The sequence below is a fragment of the Colletotrichum gloeosporioides genome, assembly GCF_011800055.1.
Source record: "Colletotrichum gloeosporioides strain Lc1 chromosome Unknown consensus_50, whole genome shotgun sequence".
Taxonomy (NCBI): Eukaryota; Fungi; Ascomycota; class Sordariomycetes; order Glomerellales; family Glomerellaceae; genus Colletotrichum; species Colletotrichum gloeosporioides.
Window position 1 is genome coordinate 835,818 of NW_025544695.1, and position 19,095 is coordinate 854,912.

General features: G+C 54.9%; 3 protein-coding genes across 3 annotated transcripts; 1 reads left to right on the plus strand and 2 right to left on the minus strand.

Annotated features, from left to right (window-relative positions):
* Nucleotides 1–404: 404 nt before the first annotated feature.
* GCG54_00000754 (uncharacterized protein) lies at nt 405–785 on the minus strand (the record flags this gene model as incomplete). The annotated part of the gene is made up of 1 exon (XM_045400887.1): nt 405–785. One exon carries the CDS (start codon nt 783–785, stop codon nt 405–407), a length of 381 nt encoding a protein of 126 aa, XP_045263560.1.
* A 3,069-nt stretch (nt 786–3,854) lies between these two features.
* On the plus strand, nt 3,855–5,335 carry GCG54_00000755 (uncharacterized protein; the record flags this gene model as incomplete). Its single annotated transcript, XM_045400888.1, has 3 exons — nt 3,855–4,739; nt 4,832–4,996; nt 5,060–5,335. 3 exons carry the CDS (start codon nt 3,855–3,857, stop codon nt 5,333–5,335), a joined length of 1,326 nt encoding a protein of 441 aa, XP_045263561.1.
* A 1,576-nt stretch (nt 5,336–6,911) lies between these two features.
* On the minus strand, nt 6,912–7,433 carry GCG54_00000756 (uncharacterized protein; the record flags this gene model as incomplete). The annotated part of the gene is made up of 1 exon (XM_045400889.1): nt 6,912–7,433. The coding sequence occupies one exon, from the start codon at nt 7,431–7,433 to the stop codon at nt 6,912–6,914; it is 522 nt and encodes a 173-aa protein (XP_045263562.1).
* Between the last annotated feature and the right edge of the window lie 11,662 nt (nt 7,434–19,095).

Genomic DNA, 19,095 nt, shown 5'->3' on the forward strand with positions numbered 1-19,095 from the left:
AGTTGCATGCGTCTAGTAAATACGTCAAACGATGAAACTCAGCATTTGCCTCTTGAAGTTGACACGATGACACGATGCATTCATCATACACGCAGTCTCGGTTGTTGTTAAACAACTAATATGGAAGGCGGACCATCCTCTCCAGGAGCAATGGCAGGTCGCCATATCCCTCCATCGTATCAATCGCCGTCCAAAATTCGTTGAGATGCGTCTGTTCGCCTTTTCTAGAAGTAGATGTAACGTTACAAATGCTCCTTGGCATGAAATTCGACCCCAACTGTGTTCCGTGCCACTTCTTGACACATGCCTGCCGTGGTTTGGTATCTGATGTCAGAAACGACAACAGCCCCTTAAATTTGTCTTGTTAAGTGCTGATCATTCCGGGTTCTGTTGGTTTCCATGATTTAGACCGTATTATTACGTCCAGGATCACCCAGTTCACAGACATCTCGACTTGTGGATGAGCATAGTTCGGCTTCAGCAATACCTCCGCCTTCTTGCGCCCGACCGATGAACGCACGTAAACCTGGACCGCCGCAGACGCGGATTGCCGATGCCACTGCAGTGACGACGCCGAGGGGTGCCATCGCAAAGATGAAGTTGTCCAGCCACGATGTGGACTCGCTCAGGAACTGCATTGTCACTCTTTCGCCAAATAGAGCTAGCAGCGGCGCGAGATCGGTCGCCAAGTTGTTCGAGAAGTCGTCCCACCATTCGGCCCTCGTCGTCGTATACAGACAGAATGCCACCAGCAGGTGCAAGTGAATGAGTTTGAACTTAGGCATCTTCGTCGTGGTTTGAATAATTGATGCTATTCAGGATTAGGTAGTAAGGTTATCTCGTTGACGGCAAAACACTGATGTCGAGAAACAGAAAAGGAGATCTACTCAATGCCGTGGCACGAGGGAGGAGGAAATATTGTGGGAAAGTACCAGGCGACGAAGAGGAAACAAGCCGGGATGCGGCCCGGACCGATGAACTAATTGAGCGTCTTGGCTGCATCTAGCTAACCAACCTCGGCGAGAGATGCAGGCCTGCAGGCCACGATTACCGGTCTTATCTGTCTTCTGTCCAATGAGCCATGTCAGAAGCGATGCGGTGCAATACGCCGGGACACGTATGTTACTGACACTGGATCGCATGCTCAGCTTATGAGGAAGAGAGCACCAACAACCTGCAGACGATGTCTGCAATCATCGAACGATTGCTTCACCAGAGTCAAACATTTCATTCGTGAAAGCCGGCCTGTCCCGCGGTCTGGGGTTTAGACGATACTCAGTGTAACCCTCCTTTGCTACGAGATTTGGGTAAAGCCGTAGCATCAGGCTATCATAATGAGTAAAATATGAAGCGGATAACTAAATAATTTTGCTGTTGTAGACTGCACCGAATTGAAAGCACGCTTCCACTTACGAAGGGGGCATCTTTCACGTAAAGTTCGTGCCCTGCTGGTCCCAATAATTGAGAGCCCTGTTACATTCGAGAAGGTCGCCTTCAATCGCTCGAGTATTTTTTTCAGATGACTTGTAGATTTCTTAATTCGAATCGCATTGAATGTGAAGTAAACACCATCTCCGTACGAGTGACGTGTTGTTGTAATGAGACTATCCCTACTCGGCCTATTGCGCGCCAGCAACGATGTTTAGGAATAGAGAGATTGTTCAGTCCTCAGATATAGCTAGAGTTCTTTCGATGTCCTGGCAATCGAGTATCAGGCAGAGCTAGAAGCGCGAGTTCGGCCTGTCGAGTTTACCGTAAGGTTACATGTATTCAAGGCGCTCACCAACCCAGAAGTAAAATCGCCCCCGGACCTTCTGCATGAGAGCGTTAGCCAGTGTTTCTAGGTCCTCCAAAATTTCGTTTCGGTACAGACTCTAGAGATCATTTTGAAACTGAGGATTGTTGGTTTCCTTATGACCTTAGGCATCAGAACGAGATCACCATGGACATGCTTTCATGTAGATAGCAAGTCGGTGGGAAGCCTTTTCAAATGCCTCATCGGACCCTTGCAGAACACACAGTATGGTTAGATTGTGAAGTTGCAGCGGTAGAGGCAGGTGTGGCTTTGATTGTAGTTGACAAGCAGTTGCAGGCGGTGTCTTGAGAGGAGGACAACACGATTCGGAGAAAGCGGGGCTGTGGCTAGCCCATCGCCGTATCACTGAACTGAAAGGCCTGTTGTTGTCTCGTTTATTGAAGTTGCTAAAGAAGGGGATGAAATTACGGCAAAGGGGGTACTGTTGAAAGTGGAGGGCGGGAAGCAGTCGGTAAGTCATATCAAATTATTCGGTTCTCAGTTGACTGTTCCTAATTCAAGCAGGTCAAATCTGTTGATTGTTTACTACGCCACAGGATGTGGCGGCAAAAGGTGAAGCCGGAAAGCATTGTTACTTAGATTCCACGATGTGCCCTTTCTGAAAAGGAGATGTTCTGCACTTCTCAACACCTTGAGGTAACGAAGAAATACATTATGGGTAGCGATTCTTTAGGCACGCGATGTTTTCTTAGTCTTCGTTGCAGGTTGGATTACCGCATCCAACCCAAGAACTCGGAAGTCGATGTTATATACACAGTGTCCACCGTTTGTATTGAGACGTGACGCAATTTTCATCTCAGAGTTCGCCATGAAGTCATTTCATCAAAATCACGGCTACCTGTCAATACTTTAGCTGACGAAGGAAGGAACGCACAACGCAGGCCAGTCTTGAAAAACGCTGCAACTAAGACCTTTCCCATCATGCAATTTCATTTGATTTACGCAGATAAGCTAGAATCTCCCAAGACACGAAATATCAAGGTCTCGACTCGATCTCCTCCCGAACCTCCTTCGGAAGGCGCGCGTCTTCCCGCCAGACAAACAGGATCGCCGCAGCACCACCGATGACGACCATGACAGCAACGCTGACGATAGCAACGACGGCACGAGTATGAGTCTCCATGATGGCTTTTTGACTCACCTTAAGATGTTTGTCTGGTTTGTTTGCGGTGGCGCGGGGTTTCTCGACTTTACCCCTGAATGTTTATATTAGCGGTGATGGTTCATAGAGCTGTATTGTCAAATACTGAAGTCGAATAAACCGTCGAATATCTGCGTATCCCAAATTCTCAAAATTTCTGTTTGTTGATTTTCGTCTGGTTCCAAGCTTTCGCTCCTTCCGTCCCAGTCACCCAAACCATCAACTCACCTAAATACCACCCACAAACAAAGCACCCTCATCCCAAACACCACCCCAGATCCCACACAAACCACCCACAAAGACCCCTTCTCAAAATTCTTTCTTCCCCTTCAGTATCTTCACACAGCAAGCCCGCCCGCCTCGTCACAGACCATCTGTGAAAAACCAGACCGCGCTGGGGCCCAGCTCGGGTTGTTCATCACCAGCCTCGCTCCCGCACCTTCTCACCCATAACAAAGCCATTGTCCCACCCGCATCTCACCTCTTCTCGAACTTGTGAACAGATTCACACTTGTCCAGTCCTCGACCCTCGAAGACCTACTCTAGGCCTTCTACGAGTAGTGAACAAAAGAACAGCGCATATATCCATCAACGCGCAAACGCCAGCACTCAAAAGGAAAACTTCCCCTTTTCCCACCTTCCATCCCACGCGAAAATCAACAATCACAAAATTGCGACGCGCTCCAAGAAGTAAGTGAATTTTTCATCCCCTAATCCCACACAGTTTCTCACTTGAGAAATACAGATTAAGCACCTGTAGGTTAGGAGAGTGCTTAGCCCAAACACCAGACCGAGGACGCGCGCGCCTCGTTTGCTCACAAAACCAACCCAATCTGGCGATACCCTCACCACCCACCACACTAAAAACAACCTCACTGGAGGTGAACTCCCATCACAATGTCTGACTTCAGGTACCTCCCCTTCCCGCTCCCCGCTGACGCAACCCTCACACTCACCACCACAATCACCAGAGACCCCTCGACCCCTATCCCAACCGCCACCACATCGCCCTCAATCTCAACCAACTCCCTCCGAGACCCTTCCCAGACCCTCTCCATCACCACAATCACGCTCCGCGTCACAGACGCCCCATCCAACTCCAGCAGCATCATCCTCAGTACCATCGCGGCATCCCCATCCTCCACTCTTATTCCAACCCCTACCCCCTCCGGCCCAGCCCACAAGCCCGCAGTCCGAGGCGACATCACTCCCACATTCTACATCCTCGCCCTCGTCCCCATCCTAGTGATGATCCTCTGCGCCTACGAATCCTACACCCACCGCAAGATCGACGCCAAGCAGAAGAACATCACCACCACCACCAGGGCAGCCGCCCCTCGCAACCACCCCAATGGCGACATCGAGCTCCAGGACCTCTCCACCGCTCCCGCGGCCCCCCTGCGCCAGTACTGGTGGTTCGAGGACGACACCGTCACAAACCAGGTAAGCACCGACACCGACGACCGCGGCGTGCCCTACAACTCCCTCTGCCACCCGCCTCCCCCTCTCCCCCTCCCCTCCCTCTGGACAGCCTCCTGGTGGCCGTACAGCCGCGGCAGCGGGCAAGGCCGTCCCCACGGCACACTCCCCGGCTGGGGCAGGCGGCACACCTTCTCCGAGTGCGGCTCGTACCCCTCCACCTTCGACCCGTCCCGGCCGCGTCTCGGACTCAAGTTTGAACCTCTCACCCAAGAGGCCAGGAGACGGGCGCGGGACGGAGGAGAAGGAGGAGGAGGGGAGGTATACTCGCGCCGCCTGATCGTGGGCCGTGACGCCGACGGCGTGATCCAAATCGTCATCCACCCCCGCCCCCCAGCCAAACCCCAAGACGAGCCCCAAGACGATTCCCAACTAACTCTTGTCCCCTCTCCCAGGCCACCGACACCGCCCCCGCAGCCGCCGAGACCAACCTCGTGCCCTCCCGCCCTTCTACCCCCGACTGGGCCGCCGGCATCCCCTCTTACTACAACAATGGCCGCTCCCCGACCCTCAACTACTCCTCCTCCGTCTCCTCCTGCTCTTCTACCTCCGTCACCGACGTGGATATGATCCCGCCCGGCATGTCCGCCAGAGCCGCCGGCAAGCTGCCCGCCAAGCCCTAGAAGGGCAAGGCCAAGGCCAGCAGCAGCAGCGGCGGCGGCAACAGAGACGAGGCTGCCGCAGCCGCGGTCGCCACCAGCACCGGCCAGCCCACCACCACGGCTGCGACGTCTCGGCGCCCGAGGAACGTCGCCGCCGGCGAGGGCTCATCCTCGTCGACCGACGTATCCCAGTCTGCGGACGCCCCGAAGAACCTCCCGCCCCGGTGCGACACCTGCAAGGCGTGGCCGCTCATCGAGTGGCCCCGTCTCTGCACCTCCTGCGGGCAGGTCGTCTAAAGGCCAAGCCCACGGACACAAGAAACCGGTCGAGAGAGGGAAGGGGAGCACCAAACCGCCATCCCTATCCCTGCCATGCGTGTGCGAGGAAGAGAGCCGCATCTCGAAATCTCTCCGTCCGTCTTGGCTCGTTCCATCTGCATTTTGTCCAAGGTGGGCAGGCGCTCCGACCAGGCGCATCTACCATGCTTACCGCTTTTGTCGCAGATGGGGGAGAAACCCAAACTATACCGCAGATGGAAGAACGATGCGTCCTCGTACTTTGGATGAGCGAGGGAGACGGGGGGCGAGAGAGGGCGAGAGCATCTGTAGGGTATACTGTACAACTTTGGACCGGGGATAACCAAGATAGCAAAGAGCAAAGAGAATCAAAATCCAGGCAAACACCCCGCGGAAGCCAGCCAGCGTGAGAACCCATCGAGTACGAACCGCGGATCCTCTAACACTCGTCGTTATAGTTCTCTCCCTCCCCTTTCCGAGATCTTGGATGAAGGAAAGAGATCCCGTAAACTCTGAGACGGGAAGGTAAGGGAAGGGAAGACTCGAACTCAAAATCTTGTCTTGGAAGGACGGAAAGACATTTGGGATGCCGCCCGCTGGGTGCGTCCCAGAAGACGAAAGCATGAATGGGCGAGTGCCGAGGTGGAGTGGCCTATCAACTGTCAGCTATTGTTTTGTAGAAAGGGTCTACCCCAACAAACGTGCGTTGTTTCAAGTCAATCACTTTGGCCAAAACACATCAGAGGAGGGATGACCCTGACGACAAACATTGGGAATGGTGTGAAGCGTGAGGAAAAGTGTGTGTTAACCAAGAAATGGGAACAGCCCGTCGGCCAGAGCGCTTCTCGACCGCGGGCTGCCCCTTTGAAACTCTTTGATTGCTCTTCTCTGATACCCTAATGCAATAGAGTGGCCGTCTAATAGTAGCCGGACAATAAGATCCCATTCCGCAATAATCCCATTTTTCTCACAAACCGCAGTTGTCGCAAACTGCATGCTTCCTTCCCAAAAACGCTGTTGTAGAAGCGCCCCAATACCCTTGAACAAAAAGTGCTGGTGCTGTTCTCCCCTGCTGAGAAATGAAGTAGGAAAGCCCTTGCTCCTGCTCCTGCTCCTGCGAACGCGGACACGAGGTGGTGCCTCGCGCCCAGTTGCCCCAATAGCCCATCCCATGCTCGCGCGTATCACGGCAGCGAGAAGGGTGGGTTGCTCCCTTGTTGTAGGATACTGAATCGAAAAGTGCCGCTGCTCGCTCGCTAGTTGGTTGTCCATGCAATTGACTCCGAAAACGCCTGTTCATTATGGTTGGTCCGTTACCGCCCGTTCTTTGGTGACAAAGCTCGACAATAGAAGTTGAAAACAGAAAGCCCCCGATGTGGCCGTCGGGGCCTGGTGAAAGTGTAGAAGTCGTTGCATATAATACAAGCTGAAGGGAAGGCGACTCGAATGTACGGCGTCGGATTTTGACTGGGTATTATCCGAGTATGTTCGGCTTGATCCGTGGGTTGGTTAGGTGATGATCCGCACCCCGTGGGCATTCCGTTGGCAAGGTTTGTTGCTGGCTCAAGTGCCTCGCTTATCTGTTGCTACTGGTATCGCCCCAGATGGGTGCGCCGAGGGGCTTGCTGACACCAAAGCCAACACCGACGCCGACACCAATGACGAGGAGGCCAAGTGCGATCTTGGTGATGATGCGGTTCTTCTTGCTCATTTTCGCCATGCAGGCGCAGGAGCTGCGATCTCTCTGACGCTTGGCAGCCTTCGCCCTAGCCTTCCAGTCCTGCTTCCCCGGCCATATCGTGGGGCAGTCTGCCTTGGTAGTGGTGATGGTCTTCATGGCGTAGGGGTCGGAAGAGGAGGTGGCAGTGATCATGGCCTCGATATCGGTGTCAAAAGGGTTCTCATTGCGGTAGGATCGTGGGGTGGAGAGGTTGCTGTCGCGGTGGAGGTCGAGACTCTTCTCGGGGGTCGTCGTGGGAACGGGCGTCAAGTTGGCAGAAGGGATACCCTCGGTGGTGGTGGTGAAGGCCGCCTTCTCGGGGACGGAGATGCTTGCGACAGTCGGGTCGACCGTCGTCTTTTCGACGGTGGCAGCCATTGCGAATTGCTCGGGGGATAAGCTGGCGAGCCTGCTAAGAATACGATACTCGGTGGTGCTGTGCTTGTGTGGAGGTGTTCGACAGAAGAATCCAAGCACCCCAAGATGTCTGTCCCGTTGTTGAAGAAAAGGAGGCTAGACAATTGCCAAGAAAACGCTGCTGGGCAGACTGGGAGGCGGGTTAGTCAGGGCATGGCGAGGTTAAAGTATGAATCAGCGGTAGAAAGGTTGGGTTGCACAACAGGGTGAGGGTGAGGCGTCTTCTTGGGGAGGCAGGTTATGCAAGGCAGGAATTGAGATCAACGCAGACCCAATTAGGAGAGAGAATTGGGTGACGTACAGTAGTAGACACGGCAGGTACTCTGCGACACCCGAGCTGGAGGAACACGGAGTGGTTGTGGTCTGGTGGCAGGAGAGGCAGACGGTTCTCAAGCAGCGCAAGTCCAGCGGCGATGGCCTGATATCAACCCACTCGAATGGTCCCAGCCAGAAGGTGAGGTGACGGCGCGGTTCCAGTCGCAAGGCAGATGACGGCCGGGGGCGAGGAGCCAAGGCGGATTGTCTTTCCAATGGCGGGTGTTCTCTCCAAATCAAGGCCTACGGAAGGGGCCTTGTGATGTCAACCGGGGGCTGGTTGGCACGCTGGAAGGGAGGATGCGAGACAGGCAACCGAAGAGAGAGAATAAAGGGAGGAAGATGTCGAGGAGACAGAGGTCGATAAGGCGGCTGAGGATGGAGGGAAGGAGGTGTTGAAGAAGGTCGAGGACAAGAATAAGACCGACGACGAGCACGAGCAGGAAGAGCTGCCTTGTTGAAGGGTGTGCCTGTACGAATAAGGGACTGTGTGCAAGCACGACCCGGATGGAGGTTGATGTGGATGGAGGACTGGGGGGCGTTGAAACCAGACTGCAAGGCCGTTCAGCAGTGCAGGGCAGTTGGGACGGGACGACCTTCAACGAGAACTTGGCGGATTCGAAGAGACGACGCGACGGGAAGAGGGAGAGAGCAAGAGGAAAGGCAACGTGCACGGAGGGGAGGGTGTCACGATGGTTTTATTGGGGATGTGAATGTGGATGAGGAAGGCATAGCATAGGTAGTGAAGTGCATGGTAGATACATTGGGAGTGAGTGGATAAGTGCCAGTTGCATAGCGGCAGCAGGTACACTACACGAATACAAGCTCCAGTGCGATGGATATGGCTGTTTGGCTGTTGGGGACGCCTGTAAGAGGCAGAGACACTGCGAGTACGGGATAGAGCGACTGACTACTGAAACCTGGGAAGGCAGACAACCAGAAACGGGTGTGAGAGAGAGCGAGCGAGAGAGAGTGCGCCGAGCAGAGAGAGAGAGTGAGGGTGAGGGCCGTGGAGTGACAGACATGGGATGGAGAGCAAGAGAGAGATTGTGGATGCACCACACCCTGTCGGGTACGTACCCGCCTAGGTAGGTGGTCCCTCTCTCTGTGGCCCTTGGATCAGTGGATGGACCACGACCCAGACCGGGGACAGCGGTGGCCCCGCTGTTCGCTTGGGGTGGCAGCCGGGGGCTTGCTGGGGGCGTCTCAATGGGAGTGGGAAGATGTGAATGGAGCCAAGATTGCATCTGCAGGGGACTCCTCTCTCTCTGTCAGTCGCTCGCTCTCTCTCTCTCTCTTTTTTTTTTTTTTTTTTTTTTTTTTTCCCCTTCCTTTCCCCCCCTCTTTCAGNTTTTTTTTTTTTTTTTTTTTTGTTTTTTTTTTCCCCTTCCTTCTCCCTCCTCTGTCAGGAGTGGCGGCAGCTGGCAATGTCCAAGTACAAAACCACGTCCTTACGGGCGGTACACTAGCAATTAGACACCCACGGCCGCCAGCAGATGCACAAAGACATTGGGAGACGCAACGGGAGGCCAAGACCTGGTGGCTCCCCTCTGGACTGATTTCTCTCTTTTTTTTTTTTTTTTCTCGTGGAATTCTCCGGGGCCCTTGTTGTTGAAAAGCTTGGACGCCTCCTGGTGCGGCGACAGCGAATACGTCGAGAATACGCGCACTGACGCTGAGCTGAGCTGGGAGATGCGATGTCTGATGCGATGTGGTGCGATGCGATGCGAGTATCCCGTATCTGTGCAGTCCAGTCTGCCTAGGCTCGAGCTGGCTGTACCTGAGAAGTCGCCGTGTCTATTTTGTTTTGCTTCCTAGCTAGCCCTGAGGAAGGTTTCGTCGCCTTAGCTAATCTTTGAGCTTTTGGAATTCGCCAGTGAACCTTCCTTGATGCTTCCCTGTCAATACTGCGTAGAGGTCGATTGCCTGACTCCTGAGGCGCTGCTGCCACTGACACACCACCTGCTCTCTGCATCTCCCGTAAATCGGATTCGACAGCGATACGTACCCTCTCGTCTATCCCACCCACTGGCTGTTTGCTCCAGTGGATGCGTATCCATTTCCAGAATGGTTCGAGCAATAATGGAGCTTGTCGTCCAGCTGGACTGGGGTTTCAACGCTGGATCTTCGTCCATTGTCCCTGTGCCCTTCTTCGATTGTCACCTCAGACCTCAGAGGCGCGACGACCAGTCCAGACCGCCACTGCCAGTCGCTGCAAGCAGGACCGTCACCACCACCACGGTAGAGCTGATCTACTTTAGTGTAGCTGTGTTGGTAGACAGGCGTGACAGGCGGCAGACTACAGCAGCAGCTAGACCTCGACAGCCGAGGAGGGGGCGGACAAGCACAACGCCAACGTCCACGCGACCAGCAGCAGACCAGATGAAAGAGAGAGTGTGTCTTGGTCCTTAGACTCCAGGACTCCTAGCGACGACGATGGACCAAGACGACATCGGCAGACTGCGCCGGCCAGGCCCCCCGCCATGCGCCCAAAAGGCCAAATCAAGTTAGCCGCAAGTACCTCCCACTGCTTGCTTGCGGGGAAGTGACCTCGCAAGCCAGTCAAATCGGCATCTGCAGGGTATTGTTGGTGCTGCTGGACCGTCACCTGCGGTCCTGGCGACGACGAGGACAACGACGAGGGGCAACCGGTGAGCCCAAGACCTTCTTCGTCGTCTTCTCACATCTTCCCCTCCATGTTCGTGCGCACAGGTCTGCTGAAGGGCGAATTGAGTTAGGTCTGTGATGACTGGGCCCAAAAGTCAAACCACCCACCCGGTCGACAGGTCGAAAGGCAGGCGGCCACACGGCCTACCTGTCCATCGCGGCAACCAGCTGGAAAGAGGAAGGGGCCACCGCCAGCAGACCATCAGCCACGGGTCGATGCTGGCCGGTCACAGTCCCTTCAGTAGCAGGAGCAGACCGGCAGATGCCATGATCGCAGTCTCGATCACCATGCACGAGGCAGGCGACGCCAGAGACGGACGAGATGGCGGATGGCGACTTCCTCAATACCTGGAAAGAATACACAGCGGACAGGCACGAGCACGGCACAGGCACAAACACGCAGGTGCAGGTGCTGGTGGTCGCACTTGGGGAAGAAGGTTGCAGTAGCGGTTGCAGTGGATTGGACTGGGAGACAGACTGGTTCGCGCTAGAGGCAGGTACGTACCTTACCTTTCTCGAGGACATGCAGTAAACACCCCTGCCCCCAGCAGGTGCAAGCCCAATCTGCATTACCGTTTTAGGCATGGCTTCCTTTTATGAAAGGCCCCCGCCAGCGGCACCTTCCATGCGCATCTCAACACGTCTGATTGGCCCATCTGCCCCGTCCCTCTGGTGCTGCGCGGGTGGCGGGTCCACTCCCTCCAGAGTTATGCCTTTCACAGTTAGTGTCAGCCGCACAAGTCGCAGTGCCTCGCTCAATTCAATTCATCCTCTTGGTCGCCTCCTCCACCCAGAATTCAGAATTCCATCCACCCTGCCTTTTCGTGCCGTCCCCCTCTTCTTCACATGAATCGTCGTCATCTAGCTGTCTTCAGCTCTCTGGTTGGCAGCTGGCTGACTACAGAGCACCCTACAGCACACTCAGCACTATCTACCCCTCCATTCAAGCACCCAGGCTGCCACTACGAAGTACGTGCGCAGCAGCTCAGGTCCTCCAACGAGGCACTGCAAAGATTAAGGCTGGTTCGCCTCCTTTGCGATGGCTGACTGACTGGGACACAGACATTGAGATGGACAAACAAACCTAGACTACACCACAGCGGCCCAGCCAAACCAGCCACTGCCGCCGCCTGTCAGTCATCGTCTTCGCCGCTCAACTGCCAAGATGACCCGTCAAAAGTTTACGGCGAAGCCACCGCGGCGGCGTGAAGGCTGCGTGCGCACACTGCGTACGCAACGGACGAGACATTCCTCCAAAACAAACTCCAACCCAGACAAGACCAGATCCCTCCGTCGCGCGATGGACAAGAAACCATCCAGCTCCAAGCCACCTCCAGTGACGAAGAACAGTCCAACGTCGCGATAGAGTATCCCAATCGTTCCCGTTCTCGTTCTCGCCCGTGTCGTCCCCAGCAACCCAGTACACTACCTGCTATGTAAAGCACCGCGATGCGATGCGATGCACGATCCGCAACTGGGCTGGGGCGCCTTTCCCTTCTCCCCGTGTACGGATAGAAGACCCGTTCTCATCGAGTCCATGCCTCTTTGAGCCTGCCCGTGGAAACATCAACGACGGCGGACCCCTCTTTCTTGTTATCATGCATCTCCATCTGCCATATGCCATCTGTTCTACGGATGACTTCATTCCATATCGGCATCGCAAGTCCAGGGCAGTTTTCTCATGCTTATGCTCACGCTCGTTGCATTGTGCACTTACACAGCCTTACCCCGGTTTGTTTGCCTGCAGCACAGTGGGCGCAAAAAGAGCACGATCCCTGGCTCCCTCTCGCCTCTACCCTGCTTGAAGGGACGCGACAATGATGGCAGCAAGTCAGGATGCGCATTCTGTCCCATGGCATTGGGAGTTCCATCCTCCTGCAGCCTGCCCCTTCTCGTCGTCTCTCCATTCGCTGAAGAGCACCCTCGGTTCCTAATTGGGTCTTTTGGGCCATCCGGCCGAGTCTACGCTTCCCCCGTTCTTATTCGTCTCTACACGTACGAATAGACTGCCTATCTCCTTCTCTTGGTCTACCCCTTCACATGGGTTCGTATTGCGCTCCTGCAGGCTCCGATTCTTCATCCTCTCACTCAACCAGTCTCACGCCAAGTCTCAGTCTCACTCGTTTACGAACACTCGCTCTCTTTCAAACCCAAAGCTTGCAAGAAAAATCGGAGCAAGTGGCCAACGGCAAACACGTTCATTACCCCCGGCCCGTTGGTGATTCTACGTCCACGTCCCGCTTCAACGGCAGCGGCCAACAGGCATGGTTCATGGGTGGTGCATCTGCTGTTCATATCGGCTCTCCCCACGGCATATCGCCCCAAATTGAAATCATGAGCGACAGCAGCCAATCCGTTCCCCTGCTGCTCGCTGCCGCCGCGTCTGCACTGCTATTTTCCCCCGTCGCTTGTTACAGGACCCATCTTGTCCCATTCACCCATTTTATCCCCTCTCTCACCGTGCACCCCTTTTCCTGTCGTTGGACTCGTTTTGCCCCTGTCAATCACCCGTCTTTTTTTTTCCCTTCTCCGCTCTGCCTTGACATGGCCATGACTCTGCCGCATTGACTGGAAATGTTCATCATGTTTGCGAAACAACCCTGGACTTTACGTCTTCGTTGTCTCTGGATGAGGCAGACCAGACCCAGTGTTCAGTTTACGGCCCCCAGTTGCGCCCTGTTCGCTTGTCTCGCTTGACGACTCCTTCTCCCTGCGTCAATACTTTCTTACCGTGGGCAATGGCGCACCGCTTCCTTTTTCTTTTTCGACGCTGTGCAATGACGGGACGGCAGCAGAGACAAAGCGCAGATTTTCAGAGTGACATGATTGACGGGTACCGTTGGACGCAGTCGCGCAGTAGCGTCGCCTGTCAATGTCGCATCTAAGCAATTCTCACATTTTGTTCTAAAATTGACTTGACTGAGAATGATACCACAAAACAATGGAGAGGAGAGAGATAGAGAGACAGAAACCACACCCCCGTGTTTCGTTCTCGCTCTCGCAACCTCCACTTGCTCAACGGCCGCCCGGCGCGGCTTGTGCCGTCTGGAACTTGGACGCGGTTTTTCGTTCCTCCACCCGCGTACTGCGTATTCTGCAATCGCGGTCGCAATCCTTGATAGACAAGCCGGGCGGTGCTGGAACATATTGGCTCTCCACATACGGAGAGGAAAAAACGCCCAGCATGATAATCGTCATCATAATTGACCACATACGAGCCCGGGCGCATTGTCGTCAATTCGCATCCATCCATCCCTTGGGAGCATCATCTCTGCCGTCATCGCGGATACGTGTATTCGTCAAGGGGAGGAAAACTTGGCAGACGTTCCTCTCTTCGTCGTCTCCGCGGGAGGAAACTTCGTATCATTGACGTCCTTCCAACATGCTCTTCTCCATCAACCATGTGGTTCCCGCCCATTCACCAGTGCACTTCCCCCTTTCGAGCGCAGATACGCTGGTCGCCAAGAGCAAGCTAGGGACCCTTCCGTGCCAAGGCACAATCAAGTTGCAAAGCTTGTCTGGCCTGCCACGGTGCGTGTCTCCAGCGCCGACGGGCCTGATCAACGGTGGTTCGCCGCTCGGTGGCTCTCTCCTCTCCAGTTCTAGGGGGTGGCCAGGTGGTGGTGATGTTCAACTATTCCTGCCGTTCGGTCAATTTCCCTCATTGCAGAATGATATGCCCGAGTCGATGCAACGTCGACGCCGCCAGCAATTGGCCGAGACGCCGCGACAGCGCAACGCTTGTCCTTGGAGGATGCCGGCCGGTAACAGGTAGAGGAGCAGGTAATGGGCGTCCGGCGCCATCTGCCCGGCATGCACACCTCACCGTCCAACGCGCACCGGCAGGCCTCCTTCTCCTCCTCGGGCCTTCTAAAGGCTTCATTGGAACGGTGTTGAGCAGCACTCCAAAGACAGCCAACCCTCGTCGTGGTCGCCGAAAATCCAGAACCCATACACGGTAGCCGCTAATGCAAGGCACATCCAACCACAGGCCACTGAAGTAACACCCTTACAGCAGGTAATGACCATCCACGACCACGGTGCCAACCTGCCCAATCGCCGTAGAGGCCACAACGTTAGCCAAGAAGCTACCGCCGTGGTGGACGACGCGACCACGCCTGTTGAACGAGACCAAAGGAGAGACAGCACTTCCTTTGTCGCCTCACCCGCTGGACTGGGGCGGTCAGTCCCGCGTCGTCCCCTTCTGGAGCCAAGTCCGGCTTGGAGAAGCCCAAGAGATCTCTTGGGATGGATGGGCGCGCTTTTCCGGGCCTTGGCTCTACGCACCACATCCTATTTCTTCCGGTGCACACACACCAACAGGTCGCATTTCTGCTTGAAGCTAGTGTTTGTCCTATGCAGAAGCTGGAATGTGGGAGGTAGGAACGCCGAAGGGTTGGGTTATCACGATTTCAGATGTTGCCCTCTGGGCGGTGGTTCATCCCGCAAAAGGCTGGCCTGCCTGCCTCCTCGCCACAGCTTCATGCCGCTGCACTGCTGCCCACCTCATCCTGACCGGATTTCCCACCTGTGGCAGGCCCGTAGGCTGACCAGCATCATGACAGCACCGCTAAGCGAGCAAGCAAGACCAACAACAGGCGAATTCCAGTATTGGGCTTTGCGACGAGGGAGGGGCGAAAAAGCACACTTCTCTGCCGCGACTCGCGCACTGCAGCAGCTATCATCGCTAAGTCCGCGGGGAAAGGGTTCTCGAAAAGTGTCGTCTCAACATGCTGCAGCCGGCTAAACCAGTCCAACGACCCGGTGCAGCAGCAGCTTCAGTCCGGCCGCGCTGTCGTCTGATGCCAGGTTTCTATTGCTCACGAGAGACCGGCGGTTGTCGCATGCTGCACGAAATAATAGTCCCATGTAGGATGCAGCAGTGGTCAAAGTGCCAGAGGCCAGTCAGTCGCTTCGCTGACATCATGGGGGCTGTCCAAGACAAGACCTCTGGCAGCAGCACATGGCTCGTGGTTTCCAAGGCAGTGAGACAAGAGAGGATACCGTCTGCGAACCTGCCATCCATCACCCATCCTGCCGTAGTGCGAGAGCCAAGAAAAGAGCCAATTTTTGAAGCCAAGATGTTGGACTGCCGCGGCTAATAGTTGATGTATGTGCCCATCGGCTCTAGCTTCGCAGCAAACCTCACCGACGAACAGAACTGCGGTGTATCTGTGTGTGTGCGCGGGAAACCCGAGCTATCGGCATCTATCTAGCTCATCCAGAGTCAAGCAAGGACTAGGTGCGGGAAATGCTCTACCGCAGAGACAGTTTAGAGCGTTGTAACCTCTGCCTTCCGACGACTGACTCTATCGTAGTCTAGCCCCTCTAGCGATTTGATTCCAGATAGGCATTCTGCCGCCCCGCCATGTCACGTTCAAAGTGCCCTGCACGTCGCCATCGTTGGGAATCGTCGGTGCTCCTCCTAGCGGCGGTCCATGTCCCCGCGCACCGTTTTGTCGGAGTAGGTAGGTAAGCTAAGGTTAGCCAACGATAAGAGAGGAATTTGCGTGTTGGTAGGTAGGCTGCCAAACACACGTCGTCCTGTTGGCATGGCTAGGACTGAACACTGGATGCCGAGCAGCAAAGCAGCCTGCCTCTCTTACACTTGCGCAGGTTTCAACGAGCAGACTGGCGTTTCCCCCCACCCCCACGTGCCGTCTTTCCTCCCCTGCCCCTCCTTGGACTTCTGTTCTTGTCTCGTGAAGACTGCAGCTGACATGGTCTGGACCTCGTCCTCTTCTGGCTCGTTACCAGGTCTGTGGGAACCGCAAAAGATATCATCCAGACAGCGGATCACGGAATGCGGCCAGAGTGCAGCACTGGTTTATCACGTCTTGCGTTACATTTACAACGGCGCACGCGCGCGTGGGACCGGGGAGGGAGGGGTGGAAAGATACAGATATGGGATGAAGGGCGATAGCAAGCAGAGCGATATCGTTCGTGCTGGGGAGTTACGACCCTGGCGCGATTGTGCATACAACGCGGCCCCTATCGCCATCCATATCGCATATCGCATTCCTGTCGTAGAGCGGGCATGTTCCGACTTTGAAACTTGGGTTGTGTATATCCGAGGATTGGATGAAATGCTGATATCTGTTCTCTTGACGGTTGTTTGATCGCTATCGCTCTCGTCCCGGACAATATGGTGTGTTATCTTTTCGCACTCGCGCAATGCGATGGGTAGAAAGACGCGAGCGCGGCGCGGGAGTGAAGATGGAGGATGCTTGTTGAGGCGGGCCGTTTTGGCCCGCCGAGTCAGTGGTGCGCGGCAGACGGCCTGGGTTGGACCTGACTGAGATCTTGTTGCTCCGGCAGCTTTACTGCGATGTTCCCTCGCGTTTCCGTAACTCAAGTATGATGGCCACGCCTGCTTCTGCGAAGGTGCTGGTTGCGCGGCGCATTGGTGAGATGTATGTGTGTGCGTGTGTGCTGTGTCTGCTACGTGACGCATACACGAGGTGCGACGTTTGAGGAGCGTGGCGATCTTGTACATGCGAACGGCAGTTTTGAAATCGCTTTCTTCAGGCTGGTAATCCGCGCGTTGCTCTTGCGTGGATGACTGCGTGGAAGGATTCGGCAACGTATGCTGCGTCGGTTCGTGCCGAGTTGAAAGGTCTGAGGTTTGATGCTGGTGAGGATGATGGGGCCTTGCTTGCGGGTTGACACCTCTGGCGGAGCGGGTATGCGAGCGGGGAGTTTGTTCCAGGGAGATGGGATGGGATGAGGAAGGGGTAGACGGACGCACGAGGTAGGTGGCCGTTTGGGGGGACGGCGATGGCGCGCGTTTGTGTGGATGATGTTGGGTTCCCGTTCTTGGGACGGCTTGGTAATTGTGTTGGTTTGCTTGTCAAAGTGTGGTGTTGTGGTTCTTGTGTTGCCGTTGAGGTTGGTCATGGGGATGGGACATGTGGTTTGCTTGTGGATGAAACGACGAACACATGTTCGATGACACAAAGTCGGTGATTGCCATCACGGTGAAGTATCTTAGACGACTGTGTAGGTCATACTGTCTTTTTGTCCAGGTTCTTGAGCCTTTGACCGAATGTTGAAGTAGTCTGGAGACGATGGCCTCCGGACAAGTCTCTCCGCCCCTGAGAATGGTGCCGCTTGAGGTGGGACCATATACGATGGCCAAGAGCCGAAGCCTCCGGTCCGATGCCACTTGGAGCGGAGCTCTTAGTTGAACTTTGACTCTGTATGCCAATGCTGAAGTTTACATTGAGGTGTTGTTGGTATGGGAGCCATTCTCGGGAGTCCCTCGCGGTATGACATGGTTGAACGAATGCTCTACGCTTACGTTCATATCAAGAGTTGTCACCAAGGGTCTGTAAATCAACTTGCTTGGGTTCAAGCCAGCTACCTTTGTCAGGAACAGTCGAGATTCGCGTCCTCGTAGCTTTCAGATCCGTTCTTTGAACGCCCAAAGGCTCAAGACCCATAGCAGCCTCTGTGGTGCCAGAACTTGTTCTGCAATTTTCAATCGTATACTGAGCTGATTGTACTGCGTTTTTCCCCGGCCTAGGTGATGTAGTGGCCATATCCGAAAGCATCCAGGGGATCTATGGACGTCATCGGGCTCAACTCCCCCATCGCCCCAGAACCCGGATAGCTTCTGCTCCCTCCGCAAGCTATGCTTCGCGGCCAGGGAAACAGCAGCTGTAAATGGACTATCAACATTGACTTCTAGCAGAGTCTCGAGAAATCAGGGGCATACTTCCAAAAGCGACTCGAGTGATTGCCGAAGCTAACCTGTGGTCAAATATGAAAAGGACCCTACAAAATCGAGAAAATTACGCGCAACTAAAGGGCCAGGCTGCCTAATATCCTCGGATAGGGCACTCGTCCAGCCTCAGAAGATCACAGTAGCTTCCGCATGACTTTTATCGGTGGTGCTGCAGCGATACTGCGTGTGTGGCGGGAGGAGTCGCGCCTTCCACAGGAGGATTATGAGCGGATCGAGGCGAGCCCCTGAGAGTGCCATCAAGATGGATGCCTACGGAGCGTTCGATGGACCTGATGAGACCAATTAGGAGGGATGGAGCTTTCGTTTGTACAAAGTCTGTAATTGCAATATGTTTTCAAACATGTCCAAGTCCATTTCCTTGCTTTTCTCGCGGTTTTCTTGGGAAACTGGAACCCCCTTGAAGTTGCTGCCATCGAGATTTGGCTTGCTTCCTGGGCTACACCACTGAGGCCAACACTGTCTACAAGAGCGATGAGAGATATGCGTGAGGTCGTGGACATGTGTTCAGAAGAATTGAAAGGGCCTCTGTGATGTTCGAGACAGCGGTAGAGGGAGTTCGAGTGACCTACATCGCATAGGAGTGTGCTCCGTCCACGAAACGGACGCCACTCTCACACTGCGCCGAGGAGATTGGTAATGTGAACTCGACAGCGATAATTTACGCGCGTGTATGTCACTGTCTCTCTTGCTGGAGCTTGATGCTTCTCGACATTACCCATGATTTCCGTGGCGACCCCCGACCATGGTTCACATACCACGGCGGTGGCACATGAATGGCAGGTCCAAATTGCCGAAACGGGACTCGACTCTCCGCCTTTCTAACAAGGCAGCTATCAACTGGAATGCCTTCCCGGATCAACTGCGCTGGGCTGGACTGGGCCAGTCCAATGTCAA